General features: G+C 39.3%; 1 protein-coding gene across 1 annotated transcript; it reads right to left on the bottom strand.

Moving 5' to 3' along the window:
• Positions 1–1,442: 1,442 nt before the first annotated feature.
• On the bottom strand, positions 1,443–14,917 carry pde6c (phosphodiesterase 6C, cGMP-specific, cone, alpha prime). Its single transcript, XM_042398286.1, has 22 exons — positions 13,868–14,917; positions 12,850–13,002; positions 11,511–11,600; positions 11,173–11,313; positions 10,985–11,059; positions 10,782–10,846; positions 10,251–10,317; positions 9,570–9,617; positions 9,184–9,333; positions 8,663–8,806; positions 8,164–8,229; positions 7,664–7,819; positions 6,926–7,033; positions 6,353–6,462; positions 6,177–6,264; positions 5,986–6,086; positions 5,720–5,827; positions 5,357–5,420; positions 4,725–4,799; positions 4,535–4,618; positions 3,856–4,009; positions 1,443–3,744 (listed from the first exon to the last, which is right to left on the bottom strand). The coding sequence occupies exons 1-22, from the start codon at positions 14,333–14,335 to the stop codon at positions 3,698–3,700; spliced, it is 2,562 nt and encodes an 853-aa protein (XP_042254220.1). The 5' UTR covers positions 14,336–14,917; the 3' UTR covers positions 1,443–3,697.
• Positions 14,918–17,785: the final 2,868 nt, after the last annotated feature.

Below are 17,785 nucleotides of genomic sequence, written 5' to 3'. Positions count from 1 at the left end.
GATTTGCACGTCTATCACCATCTCCGTTTCAATCCCTCCAATGTTGCTGCGGAAAATAACCGAAAATTGTTGTAGCCATGCTAGCAGCCATGAAATTCGATACAGACATTTATGTCTCCCTCAGGATGAATTATTATGACATATGTGATGCTTTAACTTTTCATCTACTGCTGTACTTTGTGTTTAGTGCTAATATCGAATATCATACTGTATCTTATGTGAGTAAAAATCCATTACTGTAGTAATAGTAATGAGTAGTAACACAAAAGAGTGAATGTGTTGGATAGCATCTGCTCTTACACAAAGACAACAAGGATTAGCTTGATATCCCTGTTGCTGGGGACAGATTGCAGCACTTGCCTTGACTTCGGCTTGCAGAGGAGGAAGCTGCATGAGATTGCTGGGAGATTATAGACCTTGGCTTAGATAGAGACACTTTACCCTTTACTGCTCTATCTGTCATTTTAAACTTTCTTCTCTGTTTTCTCAAGGGACATATTTTTCTGTGTCATTCTTAACAAAGTAAGATAACAGGTGGTTAAGTGTAGTAAATGGTACACTCAGTAATAACAGCCTGTTGCTTTTAAGTGGAGGTGGGATGCGATTAGGCCCCTGGCTGTACTTGTACACCTGGTTGTATTTATAGTTGATCGATTGTGTTGTCAACACCCGTTTTATTGGTTGAAAATCAATTTTCTGTATATGTGCACACATTCATGGCCCTTACAAAGGTCCTGGGAGGAATTTAGAAATCCCCACTAACAAAAACTTTTGTAACCTTACAAATTTTCAAGCTGGGCCCTGTGAAGAGAGTTGGGGGGGAGATCAGCTTATGTAGGGGGCAATCAATCACAAGTGAGGGAAATGAAAGGTCATGTTGATTCAGGGATTGATGAGCTGAACTGTGCCAAAAAAAGACAGATTTTAGGGCTTGTCTTGTGTTACCATGTGTCAAATATCCCATCTTGTCAGGCAGCAGCATCTGCACTCAAACTACTCTCTAACTCTTTCCTACTCTTTTAAATGACTGCACACGTTTATTTTAAAATGATGACATAATGACATGCCACCTCAAGCTTTCTGCGTGCACAATCTGCGGACTATAGAACACAGGATGTTGAACAACACAGCCAGACAACATTGTATCGGGCAGGGATCAGAACCAATCCACTGATCCTCTTTCCCCAGAGGCTCATCCAGCTTTGGAGCCTCTAAGATCTCTGCACGATATATGACTAAGAACGAGCACTGTCGCAGCTAAGCTCAAGGTTTCATAAGTTCACTCTCTGTCTCTGTCTAACCTTCATGTAAACAAAACAAGTGTGAATAAGAGATAAGGTGTACCATTTTTGTGCGTGTGCTATACTATATTCATATTGAAAGAAATCTCTCCATAAATTCCTTTATTTGCTTAAACATATTACATCTCATGACACGTACATACAGTAGAGGTCATTTCATATGTCAGATAATAGGTTTCTAATGTCTGAATGACAGTTGATGGGTAAGTAAAAAGTATGCAGTGCGTTATTTGGTATCTCACAAAGCAAGGGGCCCTTTTTCTTACTGAAGTCAGAACTAGTGGTGTCACCATTCATATAAAATGTGCACAGCAGGACTTTTAACAATGTGGTAAATTCATGGTAAAATCATTTAAGTATATCATTTGAGGTGATTGAGTCAATGTATTTGCACAGTTCTGACTGCAGTGATCACTACAGCTCCTCCTCACTTCACCTCAAGAAGCAGAGAAGGTGTAGCCAGGTAGTCCTAAAGCCATTCTGATAGGATTATGTGCCTTTGATTGATGCCCCATTGATTAGAGGAGATGACATTGTGTAACAGGAAGTTGAGAAGTTTGCCCAGGGGAGGGACAATGCTTAAAGTGTTTCAGAAATTGAGGGGGGGGTGGGGGGGGCAGGGGTTGCACTGTCAACTCAAATGCCTGATCAGATCAAATTTAGTTCAGGTTTACATTGAGATCTATTGTGGCGGATATTCAGACTGAGTTGACATCATTCAGTCAGCAGTTATTGCACGATTGATCTCACTGTTGCATCAGTGAAGAGAGAAGCAGAGGACTTTGGCCTGTATAGTCATATGATCAATGATGCTACAGCTGCATCTGCCACATTACAAACACACGTCGTCTGCACATACATATGATAAGGCTTTGGTAGCCTGCTTTACCTACTCTGTAAGAAGGGTATTTAAAGTCTAAAGCTGCGCGGATCTCAAGCGCTGGCTGACAATCAAATCTTCTTACAGGAGAGGTAGATCTACTGTATACTGTCTGACCGACTGCAACTCCTGCCTCCACAAAAGAAGCAAAGCTTACTTTGACATCCTTTATATCCATTTTATGCTTTAGTTATTCTTACAATAAGTTTACACAATTTACATTTCACAATTTCTATATCATAAACTATATACATGTGAAATTGTGTACATTTAAAAGAAGTACATTTTGTGAATTGATATGGAATTGTAAGTTTGCTCTAAATATTGGTGTAAATATTATATGTATATATATATATAATACAATTTTTTAGGTTATTTTTCCAGGTTGCACATATTCAACACATTTTCTGTGATTTTAGCATGCGTTTGCTCACAGATTCAGAACGTCCTCTCTCAAAGCTTGTCTCCATCCTGACTCAAGTACAAAATTCTTAAAGAATCCAAAAAATATATATATGTAAATAGATAGATTGCATATCAAAATAAATATACCCTCACACAACTGATCAGCGCCTTTTGAGGTAAGAGAACATCAGCCCTTGTTGGTTGAGCATTGTCACTCGTTGTAGTATCTAGGCTTCAAGTTTCTTTTTTGACATTAACATATCCTTCAGGTTCAAGGAGTTCATTTCTCAACTCACTAAGTGGTACCCATGCTACTTTAGCATCATTTTTAACCTCTTCCGCTTGATGTCATTAAGTACAAAGTTACGTTGTTATTGTCCCTGCCTGCCCTCCATTCATGGCCTGCCACCGTCAAAACAGCAGCAGCTAAGTGCATTGTGCAACCTACAGTACAAGATAATGTGTGCTAACTGACTGCCAATAGGAACACTGTCTGAAAACTTTTGCTTTGGCATGTGTAAACCCCACCTGCAGCACATGCAGCACCCTTTTTCAGCTATGTTAGTATCTGTATTTCAACTTTACTTTTGCTTACAGCTTTTATATTTATCCAACCATTCTTTCAAACCATACACATCAGCAGTATTTATATTATTGCTATACTGAAAGGAAATATTGTTGTCCATGTATGTATTGCTTTCAAATGTCCATGGCTGTGTTGTCAGAAGCAGAGGAAGGAGGAAGTTTCAAAAACATCACATCTTCAGAGTCGGCTTCTCTTGCAGTCAGAGTCCCCGCATTATTCTCGATGATGTTTCTGACTCTTCCCTCCTTGGATGCTGGTTAGGCTGGCCTAATCCAGACTGGACTGCAGACCAGACACAACTACACTAGACTAAAGTAGGCTAGACTGGACCAAACAGGGACTGGTTGGACAGCACCAGAGCGGACAAGCACCTAACCAGAAAGAACTACACTGGTGTAGATCAGACCAGATCAAGCTAGCCTAGTCAAGGTCCAACTAGATGATTCGTCTGACTGGAAAAGGCTAGAGTACCCTAGATTAGTTGTAACCAGATTGCACCCGCCCAGATCCAAGCAACAAAGAAATTTAGCAGATGATGCAGGTTTTTGACTTCCCCACTTCACCTCCGCCAGCTGGAGAAACAAAAGAAAGAAGGGTATGTTAATGTGAGATGATTCAACACTGAACACTTCATCATCTGGGATATACACAGATCTATAGATCAATTCAACCATGTTTTCTACCTTTTTTGGCTTCCTCTTCTTCCAGTTTCTTCTTCTCATCCTCGATGGCCTTCATCTTTGCATTGTATACCTCAGCCAGCTCGTTCCAGTGTGACCTGTTGTTGTTCAGGCCGTCGAACATGGGTGTGATCTCTTTGTGGAACCTGGAGAACTCCTGACAAATGAAGGAAAACATACTGAATTTATGTATCTATTACTCATATTTGTGGGGGCACTTAAAGATGAAAAACTTAAAAGAAGGATGATTTCTGTCATTGCGATTTCATGGTATCTCTCTTAGACTGCCTGACATATGTTCATTGTTATGGATGTAGCCTATGTGTGCCCTCTTGTCCAAATACCATCCTGACTGACAAACAGCTTGCTGACATTCCTGTTGGGGGCCAGCTGGGTTCAACAGGTTCATCTCTCAACATCCTGATATCCAGCCTTAGATAGTTGAAGCTACAACAACAACTCTGGTTCTTCAATCCTTACACCCCTGTCAGACTGTGGGTGTGCCTAAATTTCAACAGATACAGATGAACTGTTGCAACACGGAGCATAGGCCAGACTCCCTTTGCAAAAAAACTAATAAACAAATGTCTTTAAACTATTACTTCCCCTTCATTGTTTATAATATCTGTACTAGTGTTTTTTCGTAGGAAAAATGGCGCAACAGTACGGTGTGAAAGCTTACCTTGTATACAAATGAGCACACAAAGTCAATGAAACCGCACTGCATCTTGGGCAGCTGTTCAGCACAGTTTCTGTCCATCATGGGCTGAGAGAGACGGAGAGAGGGGAGAGTTTTAAATTGAGATAAAGATAAACAGTTGTCCAAACTCCTGAGAAAAATTACATGAAGGGAAGAGAAGAAGAACCCTTACAATTGGTTGTTGGTCCAAAACAGATCTCTCCAAATCTCCCTGTTCCCAGAATTCAGCAGCAACCATCAGAGCCACCTGGAGACACACAGACAAATGCACAGACAGCGGAATAAAGAATGAGACAAGGAAATTAAGGTGTAATAAAGGGAGGTAATGAGTGCAGATAAGTAGCAAAAAATAAGCTTGACCCCATTTTACTCTCAATGTTCAGTATTTATGCAGGATCAGGTTGGGAACTCTCCTGTCAGTTATAAATATGAAGCTTGTTTTTTACATTCAGTAAAGCTGAACATTTTGACCTGAGGGGAATCTGATCCTTTGTTAAAGTAACAATACAAACTACTAACACATTCAGGTGATGGCAAACAATTGCCTATTGTACCCACTTTATTTAAAAAAATATATATATATTGCTGCCTTATACATATATTTAAATTATTGAGCTAAGTCTTTTCAGACTGTAGCTTGAATTAAGCGTATTTCAAGCTGAGGAAAAACAGGATACTGTAAATGCAATTTGTAAAACACAACCTCTGTAATATTTGCTCCTGCGCTTACTGTGTTTTTGTTTCTTGCAAGCTTCCCCATATATTTCTAAATGACCACATGTGAAGGCAGTGAAGGCCACCCACCTTGCTCTGTACCTCCCAGGGTTTGGTGATAGCTGACAGGTCACAACCTGTCATCATCATGGCCCTGGAGGTGAGAGACAGACAGTCAGGAAAGGGAAGATGCTACTGAAGCTGATGATTTGCAGTATGACAGTACTTGCTGTATGACTACTAAAATAGTTATTTGGTGATAGAATATCAATTATGTAAGCCCTGTATATATCAAATACATACAGTGAAGCATGGTGTATATACAGTCATTTCTTAATTTCTAAAATGTCATGTATATATATTATATATATATGTATAAATATATTTTTAAAATAAACCAGACCAGCATTTCTTGAACCACTGTGTTGTTTTCTGCTAGCGTGAGATACATACATGACAATTTCCTTCCTGATGGGGTTGTTGGCAATATAGGACTGGGCCTCCTTCTCATCTGTCATCGGCTCTGTGGCGTTCACAATGTTCTGGAACATGGTTCTCTTTCTGTGTGGGCACAAACAGGCAGACAGTGAGCCAAAGTCAGTCAGTCAAAATAACTCATAAGCAAATACACAAATTGATTCCATGAGACCCACTGAGTCAGTCATCTCAAGAGAAGGACAGACAAACATTGAGTGGTTAGAGTATTTCAGACAACGCACTTGAAGTAAAGGGCCAGATCAGTGGCGATGATGCAGACATCAAACAAGTGTTGCACGTTCTCAAACTGACGCTTCTGAAGGTTGCAGAAGATGTTCAGGCTCTGCAAGAGACAATGAAAACTGGTCAAAATGTGTTTCCTTTGTATTTAATAAGACTAATATTTAACTTCTCAACCAATGACGTGTCATACCTCTTCAGCCATGAGCGTCTTGCTGTACTCCAAGTGGTGCCTCTCCATGATGGAAGAGCCGTGAAGTTTGGCCAGAGGATGTGCGCTCCTACGGACAAAAAACGAGGAGAGTGAGGAAGATCAATTTACGTGCAGGTCACACTTAAGCACACACAGAATGAAACGTTTTGACTTACTTTGTCTGGTAGAGATTGTTGGTTCCTCTGTGGTCGATATCATGGCAGAAAGCAGCAGCAACCATGGCAAAGGCATCTAGATCAGAGTAGTACTTCCTCAGCTTCCCTGTCTATATGGAGAAGAGACAAATCATGGATTATTTTGTGCAGACATGTGTTAGTGTGGTGTAGATTGTGACCTATACCTATAAAAATGTACACAATGTAATGTTGTGCTCATTAGAAGCCTTTTTAAAATACTTAAATACTCATTTAAAGGATATTAAAGCTCTGTTATGCTGTCATTGTAAATACTTAATGTGGACTATATTCCACTGTATTGGTGCAATTCTCAATTAGCTTTGTGAAGGGACAAAACATGTTATAGGCCTATATGAGTGGTTTACACACATTCTCGTAAGACTCAATGGTCTGTTAAACTGTCACCACTCTGAAAAAATATGTGTATGAAAGGAGAGAAATTTAGCTAGCACAGCTAGGAAGATTTATTTATAAGCTTTAGGTCAGTGTTGTGTAGTGAGCTGTAGGTGTTGGGCTGTACAGTAGAAACAGCTGATGTTGTTAGTGCATTACCTGCAGCAGGCAGAACATGGTGTGGCCTACGTTGAAGCCGTGCCTCCAGTTGTGGTAGGTGATGTCACGGTAACCCTTCCTCACCGTGTACATCCACCTGGTTAGCGTCTGAGTGGACAAGTGAGAGAGCAGAGACAGAAGGGGAGGATGGGAAAGGAAGTGAGACGAATAGAATATTTTATCATGAGGAGAGTTCAGATGAGGCCATGTTTTTAAAAAGTGCGCTTTTGTCCCAGTGCCCAAGGAAACCCACCACTGAGTATCACCCATATTTGTACCAACAGCACGGCATGCTTCGAGAGGCCAATTAAGGAAAACATCTACTTCTCTCCCACACAAAATAGACCCATGGCAATTTACCCATCACCCCAACTGATTCACAGATATGAACTTTCTGCATCCCTGAGGCGCATTGTTTCTTTCTGTTCCTCACATATTTTAAACCACCCACATTTCAAAAAAGAACTGGTTCCGAATGATTTTTACAAGTAATTCACTGCAGGGTTATCTTATGGCAAGGACAGAAGATGATAAAGAGCCAATTAAAAATGTGATTTCACTGTGATTTTAAATTATTGGTATATTGATAAACCTGTTTTTATAATTAAAATAAATACTGAATAAAATCACAGATTTTTAGGGGGGAATAATGAATGAAGGAGATATTCCCCCAGATCCTATGGACTGTTTGCACCGCCAGGCTCACTGAAATCTCAGAATGCTGAGTATGTGACTCACCTCGGCGGGAACTTTGAACTTTTCCACAACTCCAAGCTCAAAGAACATGCGAATGCCGGCCTTGATGAGGCCATGCTCTGAAACGGGGAAGTCGCTGAAGGAGAACAGGTACAGGCTTTCTCCGTCGACATTATCGGCCACCGGGCAGGTTGCTCTCTGAACAAAAACACAAAGCACAAAGAAGACATTCATGAACCAATCAATACTAAAAAAGCACAGATGAATGCATGATTAAAATGTCAGAGAATTAAGTGACAGGCTTAAGAATTTTTAAAAAAGCACTATTTAACATTTTTCAGGGGAATTTAATTTGATTTGGGAATTAGGCTCCCAATATCCCAAATGATATTAAATGAATTAAGTACTAAATATGCAAATTTCTAATCTTATTCATTTATTTATGCATTTATTTGGTTTGCCTGTGACTGAGTGAGTAATGTAATAATCCTTTGTATCGTTTTATTTCAAGTTTTTGCCCTGATGGTTCAAACAAAGCTTACCAATAGTTTGTACATCTCTTTCTGGTCACAGTCCTCAGGTTCTGCGTCAAACTTCTCTTTGGTGTTCTGGTTAGAAAAGAGAGAACAGAATATTTGTAATGACATTTACATTCTTCCCATGAATGTGCTGCCATCATCAAGAGCAATTTACAACAACTGAGTCAGCTTGAATTCCTATGGATTGGAAACAAAAAGCAGAAAATACAATAATATGTTCATCATGATTATATATTGATTGTGTTTTCAGACTTCACTTCAACTTTACAAGGTTGCTCCAAGCAGCAACCTTGTAAACTGTTAGTTGTCAAGTGCTTAAATGATCCACCAGGCCTTCTATTAGTCCTCTAATAGTTTAGCTAATAGCTTTTAGAGGATTGCTATTCAATATGCTATTCACAGTGCATTAACCTTTGATTGCTTTTAATTCCTGCTTGAGTGGCCTCTTGAGCAAAAGTCAAAGGTAGGCTTCTTGAGAAAAAAATGTGGTGGAAATACTGACCAGAATGGACTGCAGCTCATCTTTTGTGCATCTGGTCTGGTACATGAGCATCTCCTGAGCGATGTCTTTCCTCCATTCCATACGGTTCAGCCTGTCGTGGGTGTCACAAACTAGCACCGACCATCCCAGGAACTGTGTCAGGGCCTGGAGCATACACAGTGAGTGAATGAGTGAGTGACTGGATAAGAAATAATAATATAACTTACAAACTTAGACAGAGTAAGAGAGAGAGAGATGATGATGAAAGACACAAAAGAACAAACAGTGAATTTATTTCCTGTTGGACATTTTTTGGAATTATTTATAGATACTTGTCTTCGCCTAAGACATGGATGGCACCCCAGCAAACTACATACAGTATTTTTAAGTCTAATGGACGTTTTCTTCATTAATATGCAAATTTGTGCTGCAAAATGCTCCAAAATCAGAACAAATATTTGCCTTCATAGAGGAAACCTGTGGTGCAGAGTGTTGACAAGAGTGCGTCTACAACAGTGAGACACAGAATACTTGGTGCTCACCTCAGTGATCTGTTCATCATGTTCATCAAATGGCTTGCCGTCTTTTCTGTTGAAGAACGTGGCAATGCCCACAATTTCTTCCTTCTTGTTGACAATGGGCAGCGACAAGACATTCTTGATGACAAAACCCGTCTCATCCACAGGCTCTTTCTGAAAGACATTAGAATCGAATGCTTCAAGATGGCATCATATAAAATCTTCAAAATGTACAGGGAAGATCGGAATATACCTGTATGTCAAAATCTGTATAACAGATTGTATGATTTGTATTCCACTGAGCGCATATGTGGAATCGGCTATGTAGTGCATACCAAGGTGGCCATGCACAGTATGTACATGTCTGATGTGTGGACAGAAAATTTAATGGACTGTAAAAGTCTGCTCACCTGGAAAGTGAAGTAGTCATCTGCAGCCACGTTCATCATGTTGCAAATCTGTAGACAGTCGCAGGAAATAAATGTGGGTCATCATGAAAATTCATTACTTCGTATATTTTACAAATTACTGCTATTTCTAATTAATCTTAATGATTTTTTAAAATCTAAATATGTTTTCTCCCTTTTATTGTTGTAACTTGTGTTTAAAATTACTTTGCATTGCAGTATGTTCATGTTTGCGGTGCAGTAAAATTCATAAATTGTTATAAGGTTATAATAGATGAAAATTATTATAGTAAAGCTTTTTATCCACATATATATACCACATAGGATATGTGGCATCCCATAGGATATGTGGTGTATCACGTAGGATATGTGGTATATCACATTACGGTATATACAGTCCACTAGATACCATCCTGTTACCTGCATATAGATACAGTTGGATGAGTTTTTGGACAAAAACTGAGGTACACTGAGGTGCCTGAATGTGTATTTCAAGCTCTATCACATTGCACTGAATGTGGTCCTTCACCCTGTGTTTCATTACATTCTTACTGTATGTTTCTACATTCATTGTTGATATGTCTCTGTGGCTGTTCCACAAGTCAGTTCCCCTCCATTTTCATTCCTTTACTGTCCTAATGCTTCTGATAATGAATTGCCCTGCAGCAGCTGTGAGACACTTACAAAGCCATTTTCTGCAACGTAGGTTGGTAGTCCACTAACTAGAGCCCAGTGATCTGCGGGTGGACCACTGAAAGAGTGTGAAAAAGAGAGGAACATACAGAGCTGTGTCAGCAGGTTGTTCCCTGAGAGGCATGTTAAACAGTGCTGAATCTCATGCAGATGTTCCCTCTACAGAAACTCCACTTTCAATTCAAAGCCAGTGCTTCATGTTAGTACCAGAGCCAAATAACACTCTACAGACTCTCAGAATTGTCTGTGATACAAATGGCGGATAAATGCAGAGTTAAAGCATGAAGGTGGACAAGCATGAATTCCTTATGTGTTTTAAAAAATATAGAATGCCTACACTTTCTTAACTATGATAAATGGACTTTAAATGTAGTTTGTTTGACAGAAAGTGAAATCAAAACCTAAGTTATGACATTCATTCAGAAATAAGTCATTTATTTTACAGTATGCTGTATTTTGTTTTGTATCATATTTGTTCGAGTAGCTTTGTTCATAGCATGTATAATATATAATGCTGCTCACGGTATGACTTTGATTTCTTCTTTGCCTTCCAGGAGGTAGTCAATGATCTTGTAAAAGATGACTTCCTAAATAAAAAGCAGAGGCCCGTTAGAAATGATTGATCGCCTTCCCACTATAGAAAGAATATAGAAAAGTCAAGATAGTAACATTTAAAGTGACACATGTAACCAAATATGGTTTCATGAGAAAAATGGGTGTGTTACCCTGCCGTCTGGTGTTTTTGGTCCTTTATAGGGTTCCACATCTCCCAGTTTCACTGGCCATTCATCATAGAATTCCTTGAGGAAAAAAAAACATAGATAATAACAGTTTTAGGTTATTTATGCCTGCAGTCATAAATGTAATAGATTCAATCCTGTCTCTAAAATCTAATATATTCTGTAAGACCAACCTTCTCTTTGGTCATGTCCAGCAGGCCAACTGAGTATCGTTCGCAATTTAGATAGATCCTTACAGTGTAGAGAGCTTTGTGGAACTGTCTCTCAATGTCTGTCAACTCTTCAAACACTTTACTGGCTGACCAAAGCAGCACCTAGCCAGAGAAACAGGAGGGAAGGCAAGGAATTATTTGTCGGGTTATGGTGTACAGTACGAGCTCTGTTGGTACCTGAACTAAGTATCTGACAGAAGAGACACCTGACTCATTCTCATGTCACTTTCCAAACTCAAATGATAATTAGAGCTTGTTTTTTTTTTTTTTTTTTTTTAAATAGCATCAGTTCAGTTTACCTGACTCCTTCTGGACTCCACATTGAACATGTAGGCTGTGTGGTACTGCAGGGTGATGACTTGAGCAAAGTTCATGTACTTGTGGAAGAGCTGAGGACCAAATCAGATTAGAGGTTTCATCAATACACAACAAGAGATTCAAGACTGTGGCACAACTTTTCTTTGAGACGTACAGATCAGCTAAATTTCCCTCAGGAAATATGTGACTTGTCATATAATAGCCTATAACTGAACTCAGGAATAATATGATAGGTGTATGTAGTAGTATGGAGTATGTAACCTCAGAATGTTGCACAGATATGATGAGATTTAGTTTTGTGTCGGACACATCAGTAAATACTGAATTATTTTAAACTTCATAAAGTCATTTAAATCCAAATTTGGTTCATCTTTACATAGATTACACATTTTCTGTACATATATTTACATATATATATACATTTCATACAATCTTTCAGTCTTTAAAGGCTGGTACAATTTCACTACTCTGGGGATTACCAAATCTTTTCACAACCAGATAAGGTAAAGTGAAAAATATGTGTCTGTTGAGTAAGAACTGAGTCTATTTTTCTTAGATCTTGAACTGTTTACATCTTGCAGATGCAAGATTTGCATCTGATAGAGATAATATGTAAAGAAAAAGAGAAGTAAACAACCTAGTAAGTCATTATCTTGCTGTTTATATACATGACAGAGAGAGTACAGCAATGTCAGACATTATAATGCATCTTTAGCAGATAAAGCCTTTGCCCTGTGCATCATTTCCACCAATCATCTACTTAGATGTCTTTATATTCTTCTCTACATTACGCTGTAAATAAGAATCAAGCTCAATTGTGGCTGTAAAAGCATAATTTCCATCTGAGCCTGCTCATTCTATATGGAACTGTGCCTCAGTGTGAGTAGTGGTGATTTTTCTCTGATATAGTCTACAGAGATCATTTTCAGAGTTAAATCATTAGACTTCTTTTTAAGTCGCATGCTCAAAAGCAGCAACACTAAGTCGGTCAGGTCTGATTGGCTCCTGCTGACATAATGGGATTTTTCTTGCACCCTACTGGTGAGATGTAATTACAGAAATAATCTTTATTTAGATGCAGTTTTCAGATGACAGAGAATAGGCTCCTAAAGACTAGCAGAAAATTAACTGTGGATCTGATCAGGAGCTACAAAGAGAAGTTATATTTTAGCTGTTACTCGAGACAAAAAAGACATAGTAAATACACTCAGAGTCCCAATTTCTGATACTATAAGGGTCAAAATCCTTGTGCCTTGTGGAAAACACTACCCTGTTCCCCAGCTGACTCAGTAAGTCAAATGTACATGTGTGTATTCTTACCGCCTCGTCCTCTGGAGTGAAACTAGCTTCTCCTATTTTGTTTAGTGCCATGACAACTCCAATGCATTCTTTTTCAGCAATCATGGGAAAAGTGAGCATGCATTTGGTCTTGTATCCGGTCTGTTTGTCCACAAAGTCACAGAACTTTTTATTCTGTGCCGAGAGAAAAAGAAAACATCACATCAGGTCTGGTTAAAGGTGGATATACAACATCACACGCATACAATTACGCTATTAATTTAATACGATGCAGTTCAGTGTTGTTATACATACATACTAAACTCATCAACTGCCTGTCACATTTAAAGATTACAATGCATAATGCATCTAACACTGATCTCCTTGCAAATAAGTTAGTCTGGTCTTCGTTTTTAATATATAAACTATGATTAGGCATAGTGGCTTAGTAAGTCATCAGCATTCCACTATTTAATAACATTCAGGCAACATTAGCATTTGTCAGTGGACAAGATGGGCCAGTAATAATCATATTCTTTGATGACATTTTTGAGCGATTGCTGCAAAATCTAATAGGGATGGTGGATTTGGACAACAATAATATCACAGTTATCATAATTATGATATCTGCAGCATTTAACTGATGCCCACCCCATTAGTATGTAGAAGAATATTAAACTACATTGTTCCATTTCCTGTTATCATTTATTTTGACAAATTGTGTATCATTTTTATATTGTTTGGTAACTTTATGTTCATTTTATTAAGTCAAGTGAATATTAACAAATGTGGTGGTAATTTCTTAGTCTGACCAAATTTGAAAACCTAACGCTGTGCACACATTTAGGAAAATAAACTATAGATCTACTTCTGACAGATTTAGGGACAGACTTGCCAATAACTTTCAAAAACATATACAAATGTGGAATTTAAGTTTTTAAAATAGTAATTTGAACTATTTTCTGTGCAGAGACAGGGACACCTCTGTATATTACTTTTTGACAGCTTCAGAGCCACGCGCACACAACTTTCCAGCTTCGCGCGGGCATTTACTTCTCACCTGTGTGATGTCAGGGACATTCTGTGGCTTTTTGGACTGCGCGGTGAAACCGACAACGCCCATGTCTAATGGAAACACAATTTCACTCTGCGGATCGACCAAGTTCGCCTCGTATTTGGATGTTGGAGTCACGTCAAAGAGGCAAGTGGAGAGCTCAGGTATTCCGTTTCTCGACCGGGACATGTAATAACTGAGCCTGTCGGCCTGTATGATCATGGCAACTCTTTGCAAAACTTTGTGAAGGGACTTCTCCATGCAATCCACTTTCTGCATCTCCTGGACCAGCTCGAAGATGATGGCGGCCTCTTGCACCGAGTTAATATCCTTGAAGGAAGCGGTGTCTTTGACATCGACAGGTGCGGAAAACGCGGCGGACAAGGCTTCCGCGCGCAACTTCTTATCAAAGTATTCTTTGGCGAACTGTGGGTTGTTCTCCAGGTATTTCTCCACACTATCCTTGTCTGCCATTTTGAACTCTACTTTTGTATTCCAGTCGTCTTCCTTACAAAAGCATCACCTGCGGGCAAATTTATATATATAAAAAAAAGCAGAGAGGGAAGATGCGCTGTGGCCTACAGGGTCGGCTGGATCAGTGGCATCCGGTTGTGCAGACGCGCATTCTCCTCCACGGTCCCCGATGGAGTCACTAACGCATCCCGACGGTAAACAGGACAGAGTGCGGCTTAGAGGCTGAAAGGATCAAAGTGGCCGCTAATTAATGTGACGTCATGACATTAAAACCCCTGCTCTAAGCGCCCTTAACCCGCAAATCCCAACGCTGATCATTTTATATCGGGCAATCCTCCCCATCTGAGGGAGGACTCAGGAGAGAGTGAGACTGCTGTCAGGTCAAATATCAGGTTTGATGCCTGGGCTGAAAATCAGCAAAAGGATGTGATCAGAACAGTGATGAAATAATGGAGAGGTGAAGAATTAAGAAAGACAAAAAGGAGGAAATAACTGAAGAAATAGTCCCTGTCCTCATCCATGAAACTACACACTGTGACAATACAGCCATTCGCTGCTAAGTAGGCTACAGCTCTGGAGCTGAGGAGGTCTGTGTACGGGTAAAGGGCAAATCAAGAGCCTTGGGTCTGTCAGGTCTAGGTCTTCTCTAAGCCAGTCAAATGGGCTCACACCAGTAGCCTAATTTTAGAACCTAACATTTAATGTGTCATCTCTGGTTTTAACTCATTAATTAACCAATTAGAGACATGATATCAGCCTTCCTTGCCTTAAGTAACCGGTTAAGTGCCTTGCATTACAGAGGCATTACCTCTGTTCTATCCTTGTTGTTTGCAACAGCAAAGGAAGTACTTAAATAGTGTTGGCTTCAGTGATCATGTTCAGAGCCATAACCATAGTCTATCTGACTCTCTAAATGAGCTGGCAAGCCTACCTGTGCTCTCTAATGAAATCGCCATCATTATGTAGGTATCAGTCCCAGAACTGGATATTGGCCAATTAGTGGGGCTTGGATGTCTGAGAACAAGGCCCTAAACAAAGATGGCTGGCTATTATTAACTGAGTGCACTGTTTGGTTAGCTGCTGGCAGACTGGCAAGACAAGGAGTTCCCCACTATTTTCTGCTGTGAGGATTAAGGCGAGCTTATCAAGGGATGGATGTGAGGCATTGTGGTGGAAAAATTAGAGCAGCTTCTATTTCACAGTGGGAGAAACTGGTAGGGTGTGAGAGAGGAAAGACAGGCAGGAGGAGGCCAAATGTAACATAACATTATGTACTGCACCAGTATATTGCTTTCTAACTGAAAGGTGTTGCTTATAACGTCCTTCTCAAGAGATACTAATTTAAACAAGTGTGTTATTTTTAAGGCATTAACAAAACTATGCACTAAAATAAAGTGATTTTAGTTCATTTTGTGTGTTTTCGGGTAGTGGCCTTAAACCTGCATTAACATATTTTTTGGGTCATTTGGGTTTAGCGGAAACAAGCTGCAAACACAACACTGTCATATCATCATCTTTTAAGTTGATATATAGAAACTTGTTAGCAAACAGTTGCTTATTTACACATCCAGCAATTACGGAGCAAGATCATTTATTTGGAGTCTTGTTTCTGTCCAACTGGTGAACATAAGCCCAATATTCACTCTTCTTTATCTCTGTTTTTGGTCCGTATCAACTCCTGAGGGAAACATCTGTCTCTTCAGCTGCTTCACTTTGTTCACCAGATAGTGGCTTACTGTGTCTGTTTGCCATTTGGTGCTGAGCAGGTAGCGTGCAGTGGGGTTTTTAGAGCTTTTTTTTCTTAAAACAGCTGCCTGCTCTGGAACCAAACAGCAAAGTTGCAGGTCAGACAGTTAAACAATGAGCTGAAACTTGCCATAAAGCTCCGTAAAGCTGAGGAGAATCGCAGTCGGGTGAAAATTTTCAGTAGGTTCATCACTATGAGCGTAGTCCTCTGACATTACACACAGCCATTTCATACATTGTTAATATAAAAAAATGATTAAAGCTGCTTTAAAGACCATCATCAGGTGACCCATCTGACTGAGAGTGACAGAATGGGACCATAAAGCAGAAAAACTGCCCCAGTAATGTCAGGTACACAGCAATATTCAAAAAGTTTGCTAACATTAAATAATAGCAGCCACCATAGGCTGCTGGTCATACCAGACCAGGCAAAGCTGTGTCACCAAAACCCATCGGTGGTCTGAACTGAGCTTATAATGAATTCAACTTTTCATTCGTAAGAGGAACAATGTGATATTTTGTCTTGCATAGTTGCAAAGTCTCGCTTTAACATCTGGTCGGAGACAAGCTTCTCAAATTTAACCTTGTTTACAGTTTATCTGCTTTTTAATAGTAATTTAAAACTTAATTCACAAGTAAACGGCCTTAAGTGATGTAATTTACTTGGTGCAGCCTCCACAATGCGAAACCTTAATCCAATATCATTTTATTGCAATCCAATACAACTGACCTTCATAAAATACTCTTTGTGAGGCTTGTTGATTCAACTTTTTGGTACTTTAGGTTGGAGGTGGTGTTGGTGTTGGATTGGATTGCATTATATTCATGTGGGTGGACAAAACACTCAGTTTACCCAAAACTCAGCTAAATGCACTTTTTTCCATGTTGTGCCCTCTTAGCCTCCTCAAAACTTGGATGGAAACAGTGTATTTAGCTAGAAGGTCTTTTGCCCAATCCCCAATTTTACAGGGGATCATTTGGGATTTTGACTTACTTAAGTTTCAATACCCCAAAACAAAAAACTGCTTTAAGCACGCCATTACCATCTACCAATATACTGCCCGAAATGTAGCATAGAAAAACCTTAAAGTGTAACTTATATCACCACTTGGCCAGTCCTCATGATTATGAAATGTTGCACTGCCTCTGGCCAAATTCCAGCCACTATTATTTCTACTGATGAAATGAGTGATTGCGCTGTTTTTTCAACTGGCCAGGCCTTTGGTTATGTAAGCTGCAGATGTTTGGCAGTGGCTCTTTTATTCAGCCGAGGCCTCGGAGGACTGGTTACATGATCTCAGTGCAAAACAACTGCATTGATTTATAAAAATCTGCCACAGTAGATTTAAGTTAGATGAAATACAGACCTGTGTCAGGGAGTAGTGTGTTGGTATTTCTTTTGACTTGCTTGCACAGTGAGTGGTGTTAATTTGAATTGTGCCTGCAACAGCGAGATGAAACAAATCAGAAAACTGACAAAAAACTATTTGAATCTGGTCACGTTTTTTAATTTTTTTTTTTTTTTCCAATAGTAAATAAAAAGGCAGTTTAATACATGAGATTAGATCAATATGGGAGCCATTTGCTTTAACTTAGTATCCAGAATTCAGGAATTAACTTGACTGACATGGATTAGTCCCAGATTTATAATATAAAAGAATATCCATGCCAGATAAACTCGTGTTTATTGATTCATGTTAATGA

The sequence above is a fragment of the Thunnus maccoyii genome, chromosome 20 (assembly GCF_910596095.1).
Source record: "Thunnus maccoyii chromosome 20, fThuMac1.1, whole genome shotgun sequence".
Lineage (NCBI taxonomy): Eukaryota > Metazoa > Chordata > Actinopteri > Scombriformes > Scombridae > Thunnus > Thunnus maccoyii.
This window is presented reverse-complemented; position numbering and strand designations above follow the sequence as displayed.

Bases quoted from the DNA above. Each gene is read 5' to 3' on its own strand.
- pde6c (XM_042398286.1), bottom strand. From the start codon at position 14,335: ATGGCAGACAAGGATAGTGTGGAGAAATACCTGGAGAACAACCCACAG. The intron at 11,314-11,510 runs GTAAACTGAACT...TTCTCTGGCTAG, and splicing joins TGGAGTCCAGAAGGAGTCAG to GTGCTGCTTTGGTCAGCCAG. The intron at 4,800-5,356 runs GTGGGTGGCCTT...GTGTGTCTCCAG, and splicing joins CCTGGGAGGTACAGAGCAAG to GTGGCTCTGATGGTTGCTGC.